General features: G+C 43.0%; 1 protein-coding gene across 1 annotated transcript in view; it reads right to left on the reverse strand.

The window, feature by feature from the left end:
* Positions 1–269: 269 nt before the first annotated feature.
* The window catches only part of inpp5a (inositol polyphosphate-5-phosphatase A), a 155,299-nt gene continuing 130,214 nt past the window's right edge, over positions 270–25,354 (reverse strand). Inside the window, exons 10-12 of the mRNA XM_080507389.1 lie at positions 15,906–15,979; positions 5,550–5,661; positions 270–473 (exon numbers count right to left, since the gene is read on the reverse strand). Of these exons, the coding sequence (XP_080363515.1) occupies positions 273–473; positions 5,550–5,661; positions 15,906–15,979 (387 nt within the window). The 3' untranslated portion in view covers positions 270–272. The remainder of the gene's footprint in view (positions 474–5,549; positions 5,662–15,905; positions 15,980–25,354) is intronic.

The following is a 25,354-nucleotide window of genomic DNA, read 5'->3' on the forward strand; positions in this document are numbered from 1 at the left end:
GAACCGGTGGTTTTTAAAGTGTCGCCCGAGAGCTTCACGAAAGAAATCACGGAGGTGAAAAATTACATCCACATTTTTTGGGAAGTGCAACGGGACCAAAAGTAAGAAAGATAGAAGACGAGTTCTAATTGTGGAGCAACAGTACATGTGTGAGGGTTGAATAGGCGCACTCTTTAAAAACCACCGTCCAGTAACACTTCAAACTGCTCCTTAAAATGGTGACATAGACGGGTTGTGTTGAAATAAACGGAACCATACCTCATGTTTCAGCCTCACATAGACACATGTTTAAAGAGGTAAAACAGAAAAAAACAAACAAACATTCCCCCCAAACTATCCGTCGCCACAAAGAAGAGTTGAACAAACACACACAGCGAGGATGTGGGCGGAGTCTCTGTCGTTACCTTGTGGTCCCCCATGCAGACATTGGGCCCAATGTGATCGTAGACTATTGACTTCTCGTCATTTTCAGGCTGCAGAGACACAAAATTAGAAAGCAACATGTAAACAAGGAGGAACACTGGACGTAGCCGGTTGATCTATAAACTGATCAATACACATTCTCATCACTTTTTATTTTAAGAAACAACTGAAAGCTCCAGACAAACAGCAGCTGGTTTTTTTTCACCCTTTACAGTTTTGTTTTAGTCTTTCTTCACGGGCGCCAATTATGTTGCCAAAAACATGTTGTTTATCGAATGCTCTGTCTACAAGAAAACATGCTTTTGAAGATATGTTGTCAAATTCTTTTGGGAATTGAAACTTTTCATTTGAACTGGAATACAAGTTTTAGTCATCAAACTGTATTTTCCTCTCAATGTAATTGACAGAGGACCTCCAAATCACCTCTGTTAACACGAAGATAACGGAACGTAACTTTCCAAACACCACATGAAGCGTTGTTGCAAAGCTCCAACAGCCAGAAGCAGTCAGACGCGCCGTTTACATGGAATCTGATTGGACGATAGAAAGTGTTTCACCGTCTCCCCTGAGCCGATCGTATAAAAGTGTTTACACGATGGGATTTTCACTGGATTAAATCCAACTACCTCTGGTCAATGAAAACTGCAGCTACTGACATCAGTAATGTCATTACAGTTAGTGTATTTGTTTCCATCATGCTGGACAGAATAAAGAGCAGAAATATTTCAGGAGAAAAGCTAAATCAACACATCAGTTTAATGAATAATGGGCACTTGGAAATTGGATCTTATTTACTGGTAGACACAATATCCCAAACATAAAAACAAAAGTAAAAAAAAAAAAAAGAAAAGAAAAGAAAAAGAAACAAGATATTACTTTCATCAGGAAAATGTTGTGATTCTTGAGTAACTCTGAAAATGTACCAGTCGCCTCAAGTTTCGTCTCAGTTCCTCGACACGCTCGCGGCACGACGAACCTCAGGTGAACGCACCCGGGGAGAGAGAGAGAGAGAGAGAAAAAAACTCCCCGGCTTGAAAGACGTGTGCAGAGCGCGGCGGGGACGAGATGAAAAGCGGGAGTCATTTACAGAAGTGGACGTTTTGCCTCTCGACCTGATGCGCCCGCTCTGTAATCCGAGAGCCTATCAGAGAGAATCATGTTTCAATATCACTTCCTGCACACAAAGGAGCCGCCGCCGCACGCTCGCACGGGAATCTGCAGACGGCGGGGATAAATCACACTTGTCTGGTCGAACTAAAGACTTTTTAAACGGCCGCCGAGCCACACACACACACACACACACACACACACACACACTTGAATATCACACACACATGCGGCAGCCACTGGGTGCTCCCAGTTGTGACGTGGCGGCTGCACCTGCGCTTCAGAAGAAAGAGACAGAGAGCTTGAGAATGAACCATAAAGCCAAATCCAAATTAACTTCAGACCAATCCTGCGTCGGAGTGGGGTCAGTGAACGCCGCGCCTCCACCTCACTACCTTTCCCCAGCAGGGGGGCAACGCACTGCCTCCCCTCTATTTGTCTGGCGGCGGTAGCGCCCCCCCCCCCACGTCGCCTCCAGCAGCTCGAGATACATTCATCAAACACACACTTGATAATTTACAAAGGCAGCATAAAATTGTGGATTTTCGGGCTGCGTAATCTTTAGACAGATAAACAAATTACCCCGGGCCCCTCCGGCAGAGAGGGAGCGCTCGCTCAGCTAAACATTCATTACCGGAGCCGGTGCCGCGCCGCACAGCCAGCGGGCAACCTTTGGCGTGTTAGGGCTCGGCAAGCAGAAAATAACATGATGGCGAGTTAACCGACCGTGCCATGATAGATGACGCCACGCGCCGGGCTGTTTACGGGCCCATGTCTCAACAATCTGTAATGCTCAGAGCCGGGGAGTGTGTGCTCAGTGAATCATCAGCCAATCTGCGAACGCACTAACTGTTCCACTCTGTCCACGCATTACAAGCAATTAGCCGGTGCTTGAGGGGAAGAAACGCAAACAACAAACCAGCTGTGTATGTGTGCAATATGTGTGTGTGTGTGTGTGTGTGTGTGTGTGTGTGTGTGTGTGTGTGTGTGTGTGTGTGTGTGTGTGTGTGTGTGTGTGTGTGTGTGTGTGTGTGTGTGTGTGTGTGTGTGTGTGTGTGCGCGTGTGTGCGCGAGACTCACCTTTTACATAATTGTGACACATTAAGTGAGTGAAACAAAGTACCATTTTTTTTTTTTTTTTAAACAAACACTTGTTTTGTCCCCATCATACTGTAAATACAGCGACCGAGCCTTATTGTTAAGTTCAGGCCCCCCGGTTACACTCGAGTCGGTTAAAGAAGAAAGATCAGGAAGGAGTTTTTCTCATTTGTCACGGACAAAAAGAAAGCCAAACTTCCTGAGCAGCTCCCTCCTGCTGGGGATCGGCACTGTGCTAAAAAACACTGCTGCATCGCCTTCACAACACATTAAGGGATGAAAGCCCAGAACACGCAGCATCGCACTGGAGAGACTCAGAAGGTGGTGTTGGCTAAGAACCTGTACGACTAAAGACTTGGTCTTTACTTTGGAAATATCGACCCTGGGAAAATTAGCATGTTATACTGTTGTCTGTGCTCTCTCCTCAGTTTCTTTGCTCTTGCTCTGTACGTTCCCGCAGGATCTCTGACAGTGGAACCAGAAATGTATAATCTGTTCCTCTTGCACCCATCATGTTAGCAGTGACACAATTTGTTTTGCTTTCTGATGTACGCATGTTTAAATACCATCCCTTTTCCTCTTCCCGCTCCTGGCCTTGTTTAATTCTGGCCCGCAACTTGATGTCAAAAATCAAATGCCCTTCAGTCACTATTGTAATGATGTTAACTTTCCACGCACAATTGAATTAAACATGTCTTGTAAAAAAAAAGTTGTTTATGTTCCTCAATAAAATTTGCACAAGAAAACTAATGTGTATAGTGTTTTATTTTGGAGCTATGAGTGGTGACGTGATCATTCAAAGAAAAGCTCTAAATTATCTTTAAGGAGAAAAAAGTGTGATCTTCCTGTTTGCAGTTGTTATTATTAAAGACTTAAATGGAAGAAAAATGTGTGCTTTTCATTAAATCCACTGAAGTCCCCCTTCGACGAGAAGACAGTGTGGCCAGTGACTAAAAGACTGAACTGCTTGAATGTTCTCAGCAAATGTCTTCCAGGAAAAGCGCGGCACTCCTTCTTTTCTAGACGCATGCATTGATTCCTTAAAACTCACTGCTCAAAACTGCCAAAAAAAACTGCTAAACCAGTCACTTTTAATCATGTGTTCCAACCAAAAAAGGTGGATGCACTAAAATGTCACTTAAATCAGTTTACATTTATTGAACGGATTAAGCGCTGCAGCAGAAATGATCCTGCTTGATGTGCCGATGTTTTATTGTCCTGCTTCTGCTTTGGGCGGAATAGAAACACTAATAATTATAGCTTTTCTTAAAAAATTTATTTGCTCCAAATAAAACTCCAACTGGAAAATTACTGAATCATTTACCTATTTTTTTGAGTTAATTTCCTCTGTTGTTATTGGTTTTAGATCTATTTTAATGATATGGCTAGCATCGTGTTCTTTTAAACATTTTTTTAATGTAAAATGTGAACTTGTACTTCCAGATTTCAGGGATTTCTAATCTGCCTCGACGCTGATTTTTGTGATCTTAGAGGCCCTCAAATCTAAGAGTGTTGTTTTGATGATAACACGGGTCTAGCAAATCTGGGAAAACACTGTTCGGCTGCATGGCGGATCTCTGAATAATCCAGCAAACAAAATAGCGAGTCAAGAGTGAACAGGCTGCAGCATAGGCTGATGAAGGAGGAGGAGGAGGAGGAGGAGGTGGCAGATTGGCTGACGTTTGTTAATGCGGGGATAGATTTGACGCCGGGTGGAGAGCTGGCAGCGTCGGACTCTCCAGAGAAAGGCGAGAGATCTGAGGCTTTACGAGGAAAATGGGGAGAACCTGTTTGAACTCTATAAGTGCTGATATATATGTACTGTCTTGGTGGACCCGCGGCTTAGCGCTCCAAATTAATATTCACAGACACCTCATCCGCCCATCTGCGAAGTGACAGAGGAGGGAAGCTCGATGTAGATCAAGGATGATAGAGATGCGACTGGAGGGTCTGATAATAAAGACACTCGTGTTCAAGTCAGGGGAACAGGAAAGTGCGTGTCCTCGAGCACTTTTAACTTCCTCTCGCAGTATTCGTACTATACTGGAGCGGCCGACAGGACAAACTTTTTTATGTTCCTGGCTCCTTCAAGGATCCATGATGATAATGGTTCATTATCGTTTCATTTTGTTAAAAGAGTCTGAGAATACTTTATTCATTTTCATGACTGCTACGCAAAGTAACTCCGGACACTGCGAACCAACAAAACAAAAATGGAAGCTATGGCCCCGACATCTAAATATGCTGCTCCTCCATTGCACTGTTTTGAGTTTCATGGGGGGTTTTTTGTATTCTTCTCTGTTTTTGACGGATTTCTGTGATGGGATGACGGCTCCACTACTTGATTTCATGTGGACAGGCACATTTATTGATGCAGTTTCTTGTGGTCGGAAACTTTCTATATAGTGAAATATTTTTGTTTTTCCTGTATTTTAGGTGTGAAGGTAAATTTACGGAGGAACTCTTTAGGCTCCTTCAGTCTGTTAGAAATTGATAACTCTATAAATGCTTAACTTACGGTTTAGTCCTTGAATTTATTCAATCTACCAACAAATCAACCAAATGAATGAAGTAGAAAGGGGAAAAAATTGCAATAATTATAGTGAAAAGATGATCTTTCCCAGAAAGTCTGTCGATATATTGACCATCAATCAAAGAAAAACAAGAGGTGTGCCGTAAGTCAGCCTTTACTCTTTTAAACTTATTTAAATCTTATTGCTTACTTATTGCTTCTATATTAATGCTTGATATGGAGTCCATTTTTTTGTCACACTTATATGACAGTAAGTATTTTGGAAGGCTTTTATATCACTGGATCAGTACTTTCTCTTAAGTAGTATTACTTTGTTTTATTACTTAAGCCATTGAAGAGTTTTTTTTTTTTTTTTTAAAGTGAAAAGCCAGTGAGGGGTTGGACTCACCGTTACGACCATGTCTCTGGCAGAGGGAGACATGAGGATTCGGTCACACCAGGCAGGCAACCTGGTGTTCATATACTCACTCCCCTGATCGCTGTCCTCGCTGTATGGATAACTGTAAGAGACACACAAATCAAACCATCAACCAACAGAGGAAAAACAAAACAAAACAATATTGTCACATGGCGAACTTTCCTGGACACTAAAGCGAGGTGTGAGTGTTGAATTCTGGGAATGTGTTGTACAAGAGAATCAATAAGGAAACACATCAAAACGGTGGCGCCGATTCAACGGGGCTTCACAGCAGTAATGAATACGAGACGTTATCTCACAGACAGAGATCAAAATGTTTTCCCAAGAAAACAGGAGGTCCATTAGTAGGACCAATCATCTGAGTAATCTCTAGAATCAACACACACGGATGGCTCAATCAAAGCGATCCTTCTCTGCCAACTGTACAGGTTGTGAGCGTGTGTGAGTGTGTGTGTGGGTGTGTGTGAGTGTGTGTGTTTGGGATGGAGAGAGAGAGAAAGAAAAGAAAGTGATTCAGGCGGAGGGGGCCAGAGGGAGATGCAGTTGTCCATATGTATAGCTACATCCCAACACGGTCATCAAAAACAGATTAGGTGCCGCAGCAAATGGCCAAGAGAGATTGTATCTCGGAACAGCCGGGAACAATCGCATGATTTAAGCAGCGGCCGGGCTGGAGTCGGGCGGGGAGCCCATCGAGCTGATACAGATTTACATTGTTGAGAATTCAATTTGCCCCTCCGGCTCATCAAACTGCTTCAGATTTACACGCCACCAATCCAATTTGTTTGTCGGCGCTCATCAGAATGTAAGACTGGGCTTACATACTGTAATACCAATCCAATTTGCTCCTCCAGTGCCACCGTGCTAACCGTAGCAGAACACAAAGTGCCTCTTCTCAGAGGCTGGTGCTATCATAATGATTAAATAAACACACACGTGTGCCGGGTTGTGATTCATCACACTTGCCAAACTCTGAGATCTTAATTGGACTTTGTGCTAATAGAGAATATGCATTTTATTGTGGCCTCTATTATTATTATTACTATTATCATTATTATTATTTGTGCATTCAGAACTATGAGGATTATGGATGCGATTCTCTGATGGAACACATTTTTCTTGCAATCGATGCAATAGTTGTTGAGATTTCATTCCAATCCCCATTCAAGTACAAGGCACGAAGGAGCACGGTATATGTACATTTTTATTAACTTTTACAGCAAAGGAAAATGGAAAACGTTGACTGACCCTCTGAGACCTTTGAACGTCTGGTCAAGAATTGGCTAATTTATTGGACTTTATTGAAAACTGCATGAACGACATACTACTGCAAATTAAATTAAATCGGAAAACTGTATTAAACAGTTCGAGGAAGCTGTGGCTCAGTTGGTAGATCAGATCATTTTGTGGATTGTGGATTAGATCCCCATGTCACAGTGTCTTTGAGCAAGGCACTGGACCTCAGACAAGGTCATTGTCTTGAATGAGGCAGAAAACAGAAAACTTTCATTGATTTTGGGGCGTCTGCTTAAAACCACAATGGAGCTTTGAGCCACTGTGAATTAAACTTTTTGAAAAAGGCGCCAACTCGTGGCCTGGCATGCTAACTACAGCGTTTCTGCTGTTTCCCTTTTAACGGACGATAATGGTGGTAATTATTAATCTCTAGTTGTTAATACATTTTGTGGGAAAATAAACATTCCCACTTCATTTTTATAGCGTTCATTCATATACTAAAAAGAAAGAACATCAATAGCAATTTTTTTTCTTGCAAGATAAAAGAAAACAATCCCTTTCAATTCAGTTGTCAAATCCCATTTAGTAAAATAAGAATATAAGACTAAGAAACTTTGGAAAAATCAAACTAAAAACATTTTTTATAATGTTACTTTCTTACTTGAAGTTTTTGTTGAGGCTTTAAGGTCGAGAACAATTAATTTTACAAAAGAGTAACCATGTTAATAATTCCTGCCAAGGTATATCTTTCCTGAAATCCATCTTTGGCAACATGTCGTGTTAAATAATACCGATCTCTTACATTGTTTGGATCATTGTCTGCTTGTTTTTGTTTCTCAGTATCAAGTTAAAAACGGAAAATTAAAAAGATAACGTGTTGATTAACAACATGGACTGGATTGGTTTTATAGTAGTTTGATCAAAAAAGAAGTTCCCTACGTTGTCCAAATTTTGACTTTCCATTATAGAGCAATACCCCCCCCCCCCCCCCCCCCCCCACACACACACACACACACACACACAGTCCCCCCCACCCCAGGTGTGCAAACAGACCTGCTGAGAGCTACTTAAAGAAGTCCCCTGCCTCCAATTAGCATTAATAGCAAGTTAAACCATGGGGGAAATGCATGAGGGTTTTGGTATGCTAATCAAAGAGCTAAAAGAAGTGATCCCGGGATAAAAGGGCGCCTGAAGAATAGGATGAGTGGAACAGAGATAGACAGGGTGGCAGAGGAATGGGGATAAAGACGGATCAGACAGCGAGAGGCAAAGTGAGGGTGGAAAAGAGCAAAGTCTTCAAAGGGCTCGGAGGGGCTGCTTGACTTTCAGGGTGGCCCGGAGCCTCGGGCTCCGGCCTGAAGCAGCGTGTGAACAATCCCTCCTATCAGGGACTCTCTTAGAGCTTTATTGACTAACAAGCTTGGGGTCATTTTGGTGCTAAAGAGATTGAGAGAAAATCAAGTTCCAGCTCTCGTCCTCAACCACCTCCTTCAGACAATGAACTCCCCTCCCGACTTCACGTCCCACTTTGAGACCGTTCGCTCATTTCAGGCGACGTCCCGTCAACGCTGATGAAAAATAGTCAACGGCGTCCATCGACAGGCCTGTCCTGTATCGCTGTGTGTTCATGTGCGCGTATAGGCTGTTCCCTTCTGTTTTACTGCACCCTTCATTGGCTCCACTGGAGATAACGAGACCTAATGCGATAGCAAACAGCAGAATGGTGCGCTGGGGCTGAAGTGATTAATGTGTCTGATTTGTGAGTTCACAAACTTATCGGAGGGAAGGCAAACAGGCCTGAGAAGGCGTGGGGCCGGGAGGCCGTCAGCTCATATCAGACCCTTATTCCTCACAATAAGCCTAATTACCCTAATTAATAGGTTGAACTGATAACTCCAACACTTATACGGGTGAATAGAAGGAGGTGCTGCAGGTCAAAGAATCAAAACACTCATTTAAACACATGTATGTACAAAATGAACGGCGCTTGTACAGAATCTATACAGAATAATATAATATATAATATAATAATAATAATACAAGTGCGTAATATTGGAATGATTGCAAATTTTAAACAAGACTCAATGATTCGCATCCCAACAACATGTCAACATTTGTTGTTTTGATGGAAATTCTTCGAGAAGCTGTCGAACTATTAAGAAAAAAAATGTTCCTTAACCCACAAGAATTTGAAGAGGACACAGTCTACAATGTATAATACGATAGAGATATGAAGAAATCTGTTTGTGCAGGGAAATAGATTGAAGGTCAGAACTGAACGCCGGTCATCTTCCGGGCACTGTGTTAAGACCGTACATGATTATTTATTGGATGTCAGCACAGAGACACTTCCAGACACCACTGTCTGAGAACACAACTCACCATGCAATCAATCCACAGATGCAAGTCGAAGCATCAGGAAGAAGGCATGTGAAAACCACCCAGTCTTCTTTAGAATAGTACTTCCCACATATCGTTGTTAAAACGTTAGAATTGGCATTTTACCAACTTTTTGTGTAATATGTTTCTGCCATCAGATTGAAAATGTGCAAATATTTTCCATCAAATGGAATGGTATGGTAATGATTAGTTAAAAATATAAAAAACAATATAATAATCCTTTCATACTATTAAAAATATTATGGTGAATCTAAGGCTCAAATGGCCCCAGCTTAAAAAAGCTTGTAAAACTTTACAAGCTTTGTCTCAGTCCTGTTTACAATAATGTTCTTTGAAGAGAACACACTTCTCACACTGCTCTCTGGTGTTGCCCACCACTCTGCAGATGATCCATGTTTGTCCGGTCGCGTATCGAGACCCTCGGTCGGCCATCGAGGGCTCGTTCATTCATGCTCGGGTTGGGGTTTAATGTTTGACTTGGCTGCTGGCGCATTACTCACATGAGTTGTGGCTGGTGTCAGCTTGTTTGTCTTGCAACAGTGGAAAAAAAAAAAAAAAGTGGGGGGAGTGAGCAACAGGCCCTACCCGTGGCGCAAAGTGTCACTCAGCCTCACCCAGTAATAGACGCCACCATGGGAGAGGCCACAGTCGCACATATTACTGCGCTGGACATGTTCCTGGTTCCATGTTTGCAGAACACACTGTTACTGAACTATCATTTCATTTCCGACATTAAAACCATGAATGAGTTGTACGTTTAGGGGAAATCTGCTGTACATGAAACGTATTCTGCTGTACAGGATGCTCAACGTCCTGTCCCACATTCTCTTATCTCTGTATGAAAACTATTACCCTGTTCAACATAATGATGAGTAAATGACAGGCCAAACAATGAGCTATTCACTTGCTCAGTATTTAATGAGGGCAATATAAACTTGGGAATACAGGTGAAGCAGGAAGCCCAAGATAAGAGTCGCGGTATCAGTATTACGAGGTCAAGGATGTTAAAGAGCATTGCGGGGATGATGGAGTGGCCCCTGCTGAGCTGGGATTGGCTGAAAAGTCAAAAATTGCAGATTATTTTTTGGGAACGACTTGCCGGCCCTGCAGCTATGTTTGTTTCCCGTTGTCAGGGGAGGCTTGGCAAAACACAACACATACACACACACTCGCAGATTCAAAAAGATCAGCCAAATGCTATCAATAAAGCTGAATGTTTGCCTCGGTTTGTAGAGCTGGGAGCCTCGCAGGCACAACATTGGCATAGTGCAGTACAAACAGAGCAAAATGCCACCGGCAGCTGGAGGCTTGTGTTCAGCCACGACGGGTGCTGCCTTCAAGCGGCTCGAAATGAAGACGTGAAGATCGCAGCCGGGGTTCGTCTGATCGTCTCGGCATGAAATTGCTCCTAACAAAGCGTCACTCTCAACGACGTCGACAGGCGACAGCAGGCGATCTCCAACGGTTATCTCCGGGCTCTCTGGGAGCCTGAATGATGGATGCGCTTGCCGGCTTCGACAACAATGTTCTCGTTGAGTAGATAACGCCTGCCACACACTCGCGGCGCGCTCAGACGCAGTGCTTTAACCCAACGTTGCCGTTAAAACTGCGTCTGTGGCGCTCCGGCGTACAGCTGACAACAAGGGGCCTCCTTCACATATGATGTCAAGAGAAGTGCTGCCACACTAATGTATTCACAATCAAATCCACATGCAGGGTGGGTGAGATCATTGGTGCAGGCCTTCAGAGAGCGTGGTCGAGTGTTGTTCACACAACAAGGACAGTCAGTGTCTGCAGAAGAGCCGTCTGTGCGACACACTTCCTATGAGCTCAAGACGACGCTCAAGGAATTCACCGCCTCCCTGACAATTCACTCGCATGTTCTTATTAGCAGTTATTGAGGAACTGGCAGGTGGCCATTTGTGTCACTTGACTACAATCTTCACTCATCTGAAGGGCAAAGTCATTCGGCTTGGCATCGGCTCCCCAAAGCCCCCCCCCCCCCCCTCTCTTCCTCTTTATAGAGGCATGTGAATGTTGTAGAGTTTCCCAGCAGGCAAGTCACTTTCTGACTTGTCCTCACAGACCTGCAAGCTTTGGAAAATACATGCTAACATCCCAGGGTGCTCCCCGAACAGCGCAGACACAACTGCTTATCGGTTTCTGCCTCCTGACAGGTCTCACCTCCTGACCCCCCCACCCCCACCCCCCACCCCAGGCCACACTCTGCTCCCCTGCTTCTTTCCATGTCTAGACTTTACAAACATAAGCACACAGGACTGGAGCCATCCTGTTTCCCCTCACCTCTCGTTCTTACTATACCTACTTAAAGGGAGAATCGGCTGAGAATAACGGTCAACAACTCGCTCTTAAACTCTGCAGGGCAGAGGTGTGTTGATCGATACAAAAGCATTGATACGACACCAAACATACCTCTCTTAAAACAGTTTTTTGTGGTGAACGGTCAATCTTGAGATGACATTTATCAAATGACGGGAAACTTGTGATCTTTCACTATGGATTAAAGAGATTTTGCCATCGAGAACATGTTTCTCACTGGTTGATGGGACAACTTCTTCTGCCCAACCCTGCAGTACAGAAGCTTGTTGAGCCGTGTGTGACCGTGCTCGCTGGTGCGGAAAAAGGTTGATTGCAAACATAGTCACACAAAAGTGCAAGGCCGTATGTGGCGTTTCCAAAATTGACAAAAAAATTACACATTTGAGCTTATTTCTGATCTCTGTCACTTTTAGGTCCACTGACACCCAAAGCTCAATTTCTTCTGATTAGGTAAGTTTGTAGAAACTTCCCTTTTGACAGGGTTGTCCCTGTTGACAGGCATCAGCATGAAATGCTTGTTGTTTTCAGGCTCGCTCATTGTTGAGCTGAGTGCATGTGGTTCACCTCAATAATTTGGCACCTATATCATGGCCTGATCATTATAACTCCATACATGACAAAAACAAAACTGAAAAGGTCTAATTTAACATATGAAAAACTAATATGCACTTTTTTTTATTCTCACCATATCAACAAGAACTGTATATATCTTCATGTATGCCATTAAATTGCTTTAATAGAACAATTGTCAGTAGATTATCAACAAAGTAGCTCCATCTTGAGTAATGTAACCGTACCTCTTTGGTAGTTTGGTGTTTTGTTTGACATCTGTACTTTAGTTTCTCTCTCTGCTTCTCTTCACAGACACTTTTCCCATCTCTTCACTCCAAAATCACTCATCATTTGCCCATTGATAGAGTTGCGCCGCAGGTCTGATGTCGCTCAAAATCTCCCTCAAAGCCCCATTCCCAGTAACCATGTTACTGGCAGAATGCATTCTCTCTCCGCTCCCTCACCGCCCACTGCATTTCTTCCAGAAGCCGGGGGTCTCGATTCAATTTTTGCATCGATCTTGCGCAAAAAATAGTAAAGAAATCAGATCAGAGGAGTACTAAAAGCTTTCCCTTAAATCAATCAAAATACATGAATAAGTTACTGGTGCCTTACTGTGTTTTAGGGGATATTACCTTAGTTATGCCAGTTCAAATATGAAATCAAAGATACCGTCATCTATAGCAAATCTTACCATTATTTCCATTCATGGCCGTGCTGCAGCCTATGCAAAGATAATGGCTTGAACAGTCCCTCTGTCATGTCTGTAACTGTGTTTAAATAAATGATCGCGCTCTGATTAATAGACTCATCTATTCTGTCTCAGATCACTGGCTAGGAAAACTAGCCGCACATGTGTTCCTGTGCTCGGGTTTGTCCGGCGGTGCAACGGCGGCCGACTGGCTCCAGGTCCAACTGTGACAAGGCCCGGGCAAATTCCTCACCCCAGTGCCCAAGTACTTAGAGGTGTCACGGCCAACTTTGACAGATGACTTCTTGCGAGTAAAGAGATATACATTTTTACAGCTCAGAGCCTTCTGCAGCCACGCAGAGGGAACGATACTGGTGAGTGTGTGCTTGCACGTGGACAGAGATGAATATATACCAAAAACTGGTTATGTTTATTCCCCACTCCCCCCTGAAACGAAGGAAAGACAGGCATCTGCTGGCAAAACGCAAGTCAGCTGTCGTTAGGAAATAGCCAGAGATTGCTGGTAAAAAAAAAAATAAAAGGTCACAACCACGGATTGCTTACATTAAATCATTGATATAGTTCAGGGTTAGGGTTAGCTGGGATTGGCTCCTTTGCCCAGCGACCCTGATCAGGGTAAAGGGGTACGAAAGATGGTGAATATGTGCTTTAATGAACCGATTATACTGCTTCTTCTCTTATTCACCCACTTTTTTTTTAGAGGGAATCCTTCTAAAACTTTGAAAAGGAGCCAGGGAGAGATTCAGTTGCCCATATCGCAATGAGGATGATGCATTTGCGTTGCTTTGACAAGATACATTTCTTTTATTCATTATTGCTACACTGTGGAAAAATAAGCGATTCTTTTGATATTAAACTTGAATGGGTTTTTTTTTCACCCATCATGATAAAGTCTCTAAAAGCAACAAAGAGGAAGAACATCCGAGAGACGAGTCACTTTTATTTACGCACTGTAATGTTTTGACTGTTACCCAGTCCTTCCTTCAATCCTGACAGTGTGTCTCGTTCTGCTGGGCGGCAGACGGAATTAACTTGCAGATTAAATGCTTCTGACTCGTATTGATTTATAGATTTGAACTAAAGTGAGACGTGTGCGTGCATGTGTGTGTGTTGGGAGAGGGTGTGTTCCGATGCCCTGCATTAAAAAGAGTAATAACCTCACAGATGGCGAGGGGCCGGTCCGGAGCAGGCTATGTGGTGGAGAACAATCGTTGAGGCTTGATTGCTCAAGGAGCACAAGGCAGACCTGACAGTGGGAGGAGGGGAGGGGAGGGGAGGGGAGGGGGGGTGGAGACCGTTGTTTAAGTTTAACTAGGCCCCCACTGCCACCACCGCCTATCACCAGACGAACAATAATGCAGTTTGTTGCGCGAGCGGACTCGATCAAATCAAATTTCATATGCTGCCTGCTGGGCTTCGCCCATTTGATTCATCAGGGCCTCGAGTACGTGGGAATCATTTGTATTCTTTCATCCGCTCGTCCCTGCGGGGAGATGATTCAGTATTATATGGATAGGTGTAAAAGTCAGCCGGTGTAAAAGAACAATAAATCCAGCTGTCACTTATGCAAAGTGATGTAAATGGGGTCCCTGATTAAGACACAGAGTCATTTAAAAAACAGTGACTGGTGGAGCCTCGACACACACTCCCGCTCAAGCTTACACACACACACTTTGGTAGTTGTGCATTTCTCTCTCTCTCTCTCTCTCTCTCTCTCCCTCTCTCCCTCTCCCTCTCCCTCCTCACACAGTGAAATCCCCCGCCGCCCTGCGCCTGCCACCCGCGCAGTTTATCAAGTAATTATTGTTTGATTACAGCGTTTCATTATCTGCACTGATTGAGTCACAACCGACGGCAAAGGTCAAGCGCCATTAACGCGCTGCTCCCGAAACATATTTCCACGCCGGCCAGCGTGTTTGCCCTCCCTCTCCTCTGAAAGGGCTAATTGCAAATGCATTTGTTTGAGGAAGAGGAGAAGAGACCACCCCGGCTCCGACCTAACCCCACCGCACCCCAAGTCCCCCGTCGAGATGGAATTATCAATGCAGCCCGTAGTGTTCGCACATCGAACGCACACACGTACGCAGATACACATGGGAGCAGTTTGGGAGCAGGCGCAGTCACACTCCAGCAACTGATAGCCATCAAACTCAGATCCGCCGGCTTTCATTAAACCCTTCTGCACAATCGGCGGATGACTGACTGCGTCTCGTTTTGCATATCAATCACGGAGCGTGCGAGAGCGCGGCAAGGGACTAAACGCACCGGGAACGTGTGCTCACAAACTGTTGGACTTGTTTCAGTTTGGACACATGATGCAGGCGAAAGCTGCATCAGGAAATTGTACTGATCGCTTGTGTTTCGGCCTCTTGGCAGATGTCAATATAATTTGACTTTTCTTTTTTGGAGAGAAAGTGATTTCGATAAAATTACATTTGAAAAAAAAAACAATTCAAAAACCCCAACAAAATAAAAGCATGGTGGAGGCAGCATCATGCTATGAAGCTGCTAATCAAAGTGGAAGGTCTAACTGATCGAAAATACAATTGTGTTTGCAGTAATTATCTGTTCGTGTAGTTTGGGGATCCAGTCTTCACAGTAAACCTGAAGTGTGATTGCGAAGTGAGTCAGGTAAGTAGTGTACTTTTTTGAAACACACCCACAGGACGAACTTTTAACCCTCTTATGACCAATGGACTCATTATTTGTATTGGTGGGGGAGAATTTTGAGAAATCGGGCTTGAGTGAGTGATTCTCATCTTCCCCCCCCCCCCCCCCCCCCCCCCTAAACAAAGTGTTCAGTATTACTGCATGTTTTTGACTTGGACTGTGTGATTTTTGAAGTGTTATTGATACTAAAATTATGAATCCATAAAACAACACAGCAAGAAGACTATAAAGATTAATACCTATGACAACTAATGAGATAAAAAAGATTTTAAAAAAAAAAGAGATAAAATTAAATATGCAAGAACAATATTACTATACAATAATTATAGAAACTGATCGGCTTGATACAAGATGGTGTGGAAATATAAAGTCATGAAATAGACTTGTGCGTGTGCGAATGTGTAATTGTTCCTTACCTGGGTGGGAAAGCGATTTCCAGTTCATGCAGCAGACCCCTGAATGCAGACGGCTCATTGTCAAACTCTAAAAGCTGCAGGAAATTAAAAAAAAAAAAAAAAAAAAGATGAACATTCATAAATTATGACAACATGAAAATTGAAATCACTTTCTGTTATTGGACAACAAAAGCTGAAATGGTCCTTGAATTTTTGACGACCAGACAAAATTTGTCAAAATATGAAAATGACTAAATATTAAAGTGATTCATTGAACCCGTTGAATCGTTTATATGAATGACTGCGGATCCTGTTAAATAGCAAAAAACCCCAAAGTATTTCCCCAATATTAAGAATATTGATTCTGGCTTTATATTTATATCTGGCTTTATGAAAAAAATAAAAATCCTCAATTAGAGGAGTTTTCGTCTAAGACGATAAATCTTTGGCAGCTTTACAATTGCATTATAACCAATGTGGCTGTTTACAGGTACAAGAAAAGACGAAACACAATCATGTATTTTGATACAATTTGAATTTTCCTGATGGACACAATAACACTTTGCCCATGTTTAGGGGGTGTCAGTAAGTCTATCACGGCTGACATGGTTCAGATTGTATTCAGCTATTTTTGAAGGTTATTGAAGTAGAGGAGACATATTGTTTTGTATGTATGTGTTCATTTCTCAGTAGTTATGATAATTGTACAGGAGACCTGTTGATCTTTAAATATCAACTGCTGATCCACAGGCTGTAAATGGCATTTGTTGATATGTAGAATGTTGCCTTGGTGCAACGGCCACACTGGTTATACGGATGGTTCTGCAATTCTAACTTGCCTTGTTATCAGCTTTACATTGACTCTTAATGTTTCTTTTGCCACATAAATGTTTTGTCTTTCTGTATTTTGTTTATCATGTTAAAGAGAATCAAATACAACGAAGCAACATTTGTACTTCAACACAAATCGAATATGAAGAGTTGAAAGAGAGCTGTTTAAAATCATGTAAACTGTTAAAAATAAAACCTGTGAAACATACTTTTTTGAAATGTGTCTTATTCTGTCTCACTATAACTCTATTAAGTGATTTGACAACCATAGCTGCTATTATTTCAGCAAAAATTAACCAACAACAAACAACAGTCATGTGATTGGATGAGTGATGATGAACTCAGAGGAGGAGATGAATGTTAGCAGGTTGAGGAGAGGTCGAGATAAGGATTATCTGAAAGAGCGACGATAAGGATTTCAGCTCGGAGCCTCTTCGTATTGACAGCAGCTGACCAGTTGTGTGCGTGTGTGTGTGTGTGTGTGTGTGTGTGTGTGTGTGTGTGTGTGTGTGTGTGTGTGTGTGTGTGTGTGTGTGTGTGTGTGTGTGTGTGTGTGTGTGTCTCCCCCGTCTGCCGGGGGTCTCTCCTCCCCGCACTGACGGCGTGTCCGCACGCTCTTCATCAATCATGTCTCCTCACCCAGCTGTACTCGCTCACCAGAGTGTACACACACACTTCCCCCAATTTCCCCCCCGTCCACAAAACCCATAAATCATTAGTGAGAAGTGCAATTAGCAGCTCCTTGTACACATTAATTATCTGGGAGATGAACAGGTAGCCGGGGCACCTGCATGACTGCCTCCCTGAGAGACTGACGGCCACATTTCCCGGCAACCTCCCCCCTGGAGGACCCCGCCGGTAGCCCCGCCCCTTCCCCTGTCAGACAGGAAGACGCGGCCGTGGAGCCGAGCCATGTTTGTTTAGTTGTAAATTGGGCTATTGTACACGAATCAAACGCCAGGCTACAATTACGGCCCCGACGGGGACCTCATCCACGACGGTGCGTCGGCGGAGGCATGCTTGACGTTAATGACACTTCATTGGTGTATTACATGCGGCGAGATGTTGATGGCCGCGTGATGAAACATCAACAGAGATGACGCGGTGCGCACGGGTAATATTTGGAAGGACGTCCTCGTGAAGGAGGTGGGTGTCACGCGGGCATTATGATATCAGCGCGGGGTAACTGCAGTCTTCCATCTGCGCTGACATATTTATGTTGCGCCTGTACGAGCGTCCACGCGCTGTTCCGTCTCCGCGACGCCAGCGAGTGCACATTTATAAATAAGTCCGGAGCGCGCTGTGTTTGTGCGTACGTGTGATTGTGTGTCAGTGGTGTAGAACAGTGGCCATTACTCGAGGCAGGGCTAGGGTAGTGGTGGTGGTGGTGGTGGTGGGGGGGGTTCCCAGACAGAGTCTCGGAGGTTCAGGAGGGCAGATGTGCCGCATTCATCAAACTCACACGGCCGGGGTCACAGGAGAGACTCACACAGTGTGAATGAGGGATGGGCCGAGCGAGGGGATGCAACCCCACGCTCCACTGTGCATCCCTGCCTCAGCATCCGGGGGTGGGGGGTGGGGGGGGGGGGTGATGGGTCCATAGTTTTTATTAGATTTCACGACTCGAGTTATTGAAATTAAAGAGGATCTCAAATTACACTGGTTGAAAAACTGTTTTTTTTAACTGAATATACTAATTCTTTGGCGGTTGAAGTGACAACGCATCATTTTCCTTGTTTTCATTTCAGAGAAGTTTTTGGTTACGTGGCAACATTTTGAAATGTTTTCTTTTTTCTTTGTTTGCTTTTAATTCTCTCCGGGCAAGCAGGATTTCAGAACATGCCGTGCGTTGATGTTTTGACTGGATTCTCCACATTATGATTTGATTTGATGACATTTTCTGCTGAAGACGGGAAAATCCAAGTTGAAACATGGCAAAGGCATGTTGTAAAAACCTGCTTGCCTGGAGGGAAGAAAAAGAAAGTACTTCCAAAAAAACATTAAAGGCATCATGAAATTAATTGAACTACTGCGGTATGAGAAGAGTTTCTGCTTTAAAGGCTCAACGGTCACTAGATTTGAGAATCTTTGATTTAGCTCAAACCAATCCTGGTAATCAGAAAACCAATCAGAAAGTCAATAGTGGGGTGATCACAGGTTTGTGTCTTTTGCCACATTTCTATTAGTTGGTAGGTAGCGGAAGTCATCTCACACTTCAAGATGCAACCATAATACATTTAGGATCCCATCTTACACTATTTTAAAGCCACGATTAAAGATACTTGCTACGCGTAATATCAAGCCTTTCTTTGCCTGATTGACTGAAAAAAAAAATGTTGCAGTTGTATATGCGGGAGAGTTCAGGTGTAAATTTCATCTGCACAGTCAGAAAACCTTTTTGGGAATAGGTACATAATAATGAAAACAATAACTCCAATAACATTAACTGATTTATGTATACTTGTGTGTTCTGATATTGTAGATGGGCCCCATTAAGGCCCGATACTTAAAGATCCCATATTACACACTTTTTGGAAACAATTTCACACAGTTGTCAGAGGTCCAACAACATTGTATTTGGAATATATTTAGCCTTAGTCCTGAATTCCAGCCAGTCTAAAAGCCCCTCTCGTGAGCTCTACTGAGAACAGACTGCTTCTGTGCTGGATCCATCAAATGCCCATATCTGTTTTCCCATAACATGTGCAAAGAGAAAAAAAATGGCGCCCAGTTGTAATTTATGAGAGCAAAGTGAGTATCCATGACCAGAGGGAGTGGTTATTTCCCCAAGTGATGTCATGATTGGAATATTCCTGATTCGCCTGTATGAGCACACATTCGCTAAAAGATGGAGCAAGCAAGTGAGGGAGATGACAGACTTTCTTCACCTCATAGACAGGCTATGGGGACACACATTACTGTTAGAAAACCATCACAAAGTGAATTTTGAATAATATGGAACCTTTAATGCAGAAAATCAGATTCCATTTTTTGAGACGTTCTTCTTGTGTGAACGTGGACGTGCGTCGTAGCAGGTGTGAATGTGTTTTTCTTAAGGGCGACTGAAGCCGAGTTTGTGGAGATGAGCAACATATGGTTGCGCATGTGTGTTTGTGAGTGTGTCCACAGTGCGTGTCCCTTAAGTGAATGTTGAGTAATTCATCGAGGTGAATGGAAAACCCTGCAGCCGCACGAATTTCACACTACATTTCATCCCGGGCCAATTAAGCATAATGCTCTGCTGCCGCGCTCGCTCAGTGGGTGAAGAAAAGAAAAAAACTGCTCGTATGGGTTCAGGGCCTCGTGACATTATAAAGCAAGGAGTAGTTTGTCAACCAGAAATGACCTTGGGAGTTGAGGAGGAGGTGGTGCGAGCTGGTGGTTTGGGGGGTGGATGATGAAGAAGTGTCTGGGTAAAAACTACCCTGTCACAGGCTCAAATTTCTGACTTCGCTCGGGTGATCAGCACGCCCCTAAATCAAAACCCCGGCGGCGACAGTTAAGAGGCAGGAAGTGAAGAGGAAGAAAAGAGACGGAAAACGTCGTCTTTTGCCTTCGACTGTCCCCCTCGGCATGCGGAGCCGCGTGTCCACCACCTGTAATTGTGCTTTGATTTACGTCGTGTCAAATATCCCCTGTGACAACACCTGCTGCCATTAAAAGCCATCAATAAATGTTGGGGTGAAAGGTCATTTAATTTGATTTTTACACCTCACACTTGGCTTTCATTGCACGGGCCATATTTTTCCTTCTTTTTATGGGATCTTCATTATTTTGTGCGGAAAAGCGATAAACTGTCACTGACAGCGGCCCGGCCGATTGGGTTAGCCAAACAAAAGCACAACAAGGACAGCTCACTGCGACGGCACACATCTTTACATGTTTGTGAAATGATCCAGAGATGAAATATATTAGGACTCATTTCTGATGAAGGTGAAGCTCCGATGTGCGACAACAATATAATTTGCGATGAATTACAAACGGTTATGTAGATGATGGTAATGTCTTTGTGCTTTTGATATTTGTTTTTTAATATCAGTGCTTTTTAATTTACACCAACTGTGACGGGATTTTTTTTTTCAAAATTAAATCTGCATATTCAGTTCATACTGGGATTTTGTTGACTTGTTTAAGGTCAGAAGTGTTTGTGTGATGAGGAGCTGACAGCCAATTCATGTTCGAAAATGTCTCTTTAAAGATACAATTTTAAAGAATTACATGGCATTTTGGTGCATTGGGTGGTGGATGGCTACGGTAGGCTGTCTTCTTTCGCATGCAGTGTTTAGATGTTATGATGCTAGTAGCTGCCAAGACCTTTACTGGAGCTGTAACTTTTTATACAGTTTCAGGTATGAATGCAGGACCTGCTGAGTTGAGGTCACACTTGAGGCGAGAGCGACCAACAACTACAACACAAATATGTTAATGAGCGGCATTCGAAGACATATTTCACAATTATTGGTGTTTTGAATATTGGTTGGCAGTAGTTGCGTTTTTTTTTTAGATAAGTTTCGCGTTTACATGGTAAAGTCTTGAAAACGATGTAGTTAGCATGCCAGACCACGAGTTGGCGCTGTTGGTTGTTTTTGTACTGAAACCACACACACACACACACACACACACACACACACACACACACACACACACACACACAAGCGTGCAGAGAACAATACACTATAAACATTAACGATAGAGAGTATGCAACATTTGTATAGACAGATGACAAAGTGGATGCTTTACGGGTGACTCCTTGGATAAAGACTGGGAGTCATGTCACTCAGCAGGTGGCCATGTTTATTTATTGTCCATCTCGCTGTGCAACAAGGAGACAGGATACCCCTGAGTGTTTTAGAAAAGTTCTACTTTCGCAGCTGTTTCCAAAAAGTTGGGATTTTAGCGACTCTGAGCACCGTTGTCATGTAAACGCCCAAAACACAATGACAGTTTCGCATTTTCACTTGAAATAGTTGCTGTGCAAACAGATGCCGAGTTTTGTATAATTATACCCATATACACATTTTCATCTATCACGGTTATTGGACCGTTGTGTTGATCCCAGAGCGAATCCAGAGATGATGTCATGACTTCTGAAGCATCAGGAGGAAAACAAACAATGCGATGTGAAAGCTATCGACTGATAAGGCTAAGTAAGCAGCTGGTAGCATCCAGAATGGCGGCGAGTCAAATTTAAAGACACGGCTAGTTTATATAACAGCCTTAAGGTCAGATTTCATTTAGCGGGGCTGCTCTTTTGCCACTTAAGAGCTGTGACAGGTGAAATATGAAAGAACTTTGGGCAGCAGCAGCAGCAGCATTTGTTCCTGCTTCTTTTAATACATTTCTCTCATGTTTAAAACGTCTCGGGGCTTCTGAGTAATGCCAGGGGATACGCCGGCCGCATGACAAGGAGAGGCCTGCCAGACAGAGAGGTTCATCACTTGCTGGAGCTAGTACACAAACACACCCTCAAACCCCCCACCCCCTATCTGCCGACACCACACTGATAAAGTTACAATAAAGAGATACTGAAACAAAATCAATGGGGATGGAGGAGGGAGGTGTGTGTGTGTGTGTGTGTGTGTGTGTGTGTGTGTGTGTGTGTGTGTGTGTGTGTGTGTGTGTGTGTGTGTGTGTGTGTGTGTGTGTGTGTGTGTGTGTGTGTGTGTGTGTGTGTGTGTGTGTGTGTGTGTGTGTGTGTGTGTGTGTGTGTGTGTGTGTGTGTGTGTGTGTGTGTGTGTGTGTGTGTGTGTGTGTGAGAGACGAGAGGTAAGAAACCGCTGCGATCTCCAGAGCGCATGTGCAGAGTGCACGCGTGTACACACACACACACACACACACACACACACACACACACTTTTTTCTATATTTACACACACACACAGCGCGCTCCTCCCATCCCTCCACCGGAGCAAGGCCCCACGGTGCCCCTTGACGCCACAAGCGCCCGGAAAATTTAATCTTCCCAAATACTCATCAGGGCTCTCCATCGTCCTGCCGTGACAGCGCCGGGGATAATTAATTATACAATTTCGATGGGAATATCGACTAAACAAACCTATTAATCATAGCAAAAGTCAATAGGCATGGACACATTCAATCATGTCCCGGCCAATGATTACTCCTCTCAAAATACAATAATTATTTTCAAGAGCTGCCTCGAATTAAATTTCTGTCAAGCTGGTACAAGTCTTGCAGTTGATGAAGGATGCAATGGATTTTTCCCCCCCACCCCTCTCCCCTCTCTCCCCTTCCCCCGGCGGAGGAGTGTGAGAGGGGACATTTATCCTTTTGGAAAGGTAGTTTGTTTTATAAGGATCATAACATGGTGTGTTTAACTAGACCATGACCATCAGATTATCTCTGATGCCCCCCATTATGTCGTCCATCTTTGTCGGGGCTTCAGACGGAGGAGGGGGAGGAAACGAGGGCGAGGAGGGTACCTCGGCTGCTCGGAGGCGCTGATTCACAGTCGGGGCTCCTGCATGTTTTGTGCCGATCAGATTCAAAGACTACAGGCCGGCGGATATCGACCTTGTACGTCGTATGCTAAAGACGCAGTCGTCCAGATTCCATCTCGGGTTAATCAGCTGACTGATATCATTCTCTTCTCGTTGGTCTCTGCTTCCAATGTTGTCATTGCAGTGGGCAAACAATCAGATTATTATATTTATTCAGGAAATGTGATAAGAATTAATCTCCATTGAAGAAAAAAGAAGAATCTCTAATTGTTTGGAAACAAAGGTTAACCATTAATGGACAAGCAGCTTCTGGGAATTGTTTCTTTGGTCATTTTTCTGTGATGATTGTTCTTTTCCCCCTCGGAATTTTGCTTTAAGCGATGACAGGATGAATTGAAATATAACCCACCATCATAATTTTGAAAAAAGAAAAAGAAAAAAAAAAAACCCCACAATGATTGCACCGCTCACGTGGGAACTTCCTGTCTGGAGCCACCAAGATTGACGAGGCTTCTCGTCCGTGGAGCCGAGAGTCAGACTGCCTTTGGGACTCATCTAAAATGTGCCAATACACTTCTGGTAGAAACACGGTCATTGTCTGGAAAGCTCCGGGATGCTTTTAACTATGGTGCAAATGTAAATTATAGGTTTACTTTGCATTTTCTATAATCTGCAAGAGCATCAGCGAGGAAGAAAAAACATTCAATTTGTTCAAGATCAGAACACTAATTGGGAGAATTCAACAGTAGAGACTATCCTTTAAATTCCATGATGGCAGATTCCCTTCAAGATTGTGGGAATGCTAAAAGGGACTGATCATACTTTACATGGCTTCTATTGACATGAATGTTACAATCCTAGAGGTTCATGAGAAATGTTTCTTCCTCGGTTATTGAGGCTGAGGTGATCGTCACTGGTGAAGCAAGTGTCAAATTACAGGTGTTTGGTGCAGCATGAAGGTGTATGCGATATATATGATTCAGTCATTCTGTGTAATCACATCATCAACTCAGGTGTATTTCAAATCACTCCAAACATTAACATACAAGAACATAAAACATTGTGTTATTATCTTGTTTTCATAATATTGTTATTAATATTTATCATTATTGTTGTTCATCTGCATTCACTACTCGTTTATTAATGTTCACAAGTTGCTTGTTACATTGTGCAACAAATAAAGCTGTCACGTTACGTTGCGTTATGTTACGTTACGTTACCGTTATGTTACATTACCATTATGTTACATTACTGTTATGATACATTACCATTATGTTACGTTACAGAGAGATCCTGGAAACTTGTCAATCACAAGGAAGTGAAATCTCAGCAGTAGCCCGAAGTGACAGAAACTAAAACAGCTGCATTAAGGAGAAATTAATATATTTACTGTATAATTCAGAAGAAGTGATCTTAGCAAGTATGAAAACATTTTAAAAGGACAGTAAGTGACAGTTTTTTTTTTACAAAATAAATATTTTTGGAATCATGTCACTTAAAGATTCTGGAATCGCTATTTCATTATATATTGCAAATTTATCATCATCATCATCATCATCATCATCATGTGCGAAACAGTTAAAGCGAAACACTGAACTGCAATTAATTATATGTCCATGTACTGTGCTTTCATGTTCTGCATATAAAAGCAATTTAAACATGAAAGATGGTCCTACAAGTAGTAGAACAGCAACTTAAAACAAAAACCTCAACTTGCTGTATTCCAATTAGAGTTCAACTATTCTAACTTCAGCAAATTCATCTGAATTCATGAAGGAGTGAAATCCAACATGCAGCTGTCACAAACATAATATTCAGAAGCACATTGAGGACATCGCTTTGCACTCCATCACAGGGTACATTAATGCGCTGCGGACGGCCCATCGGACTTCATGTTGGATGAAATTATGACTACATGATGTGGAAGAAATCGATATAATGATGTGACATAAAACATGTAAAACGCATTTGTGTTGGAGAAGCACTTTCACATACTGTGTGTGCAAAAAATAAAAAGATGTTTTAATGGAAATTTAAGTACAAAACCAAGTTGTTGGTTGTGTTTCTTGTTTTTAAAGGGACATTTTTTCTCGAGAGTCCATTTTTATTTACTTCTTTTTGTTTATTCAATTTAAGCATTTCAGTTGGATATATATTGAATTAATTTAGTTATAAGTGGAT

The sequence above is a fragment of the Blennius ocellaris genome (genome assembly GCF_963422515.1).
Source record: "Blennius ocellaris genome assembly, chromosome: 13".
Lineage (NCBI taxonomy): Eukaryota > Metazoa > Chordata > Actinopteri > Blenniiformes > Blenniidae > Blennius > Blennius ocellaris.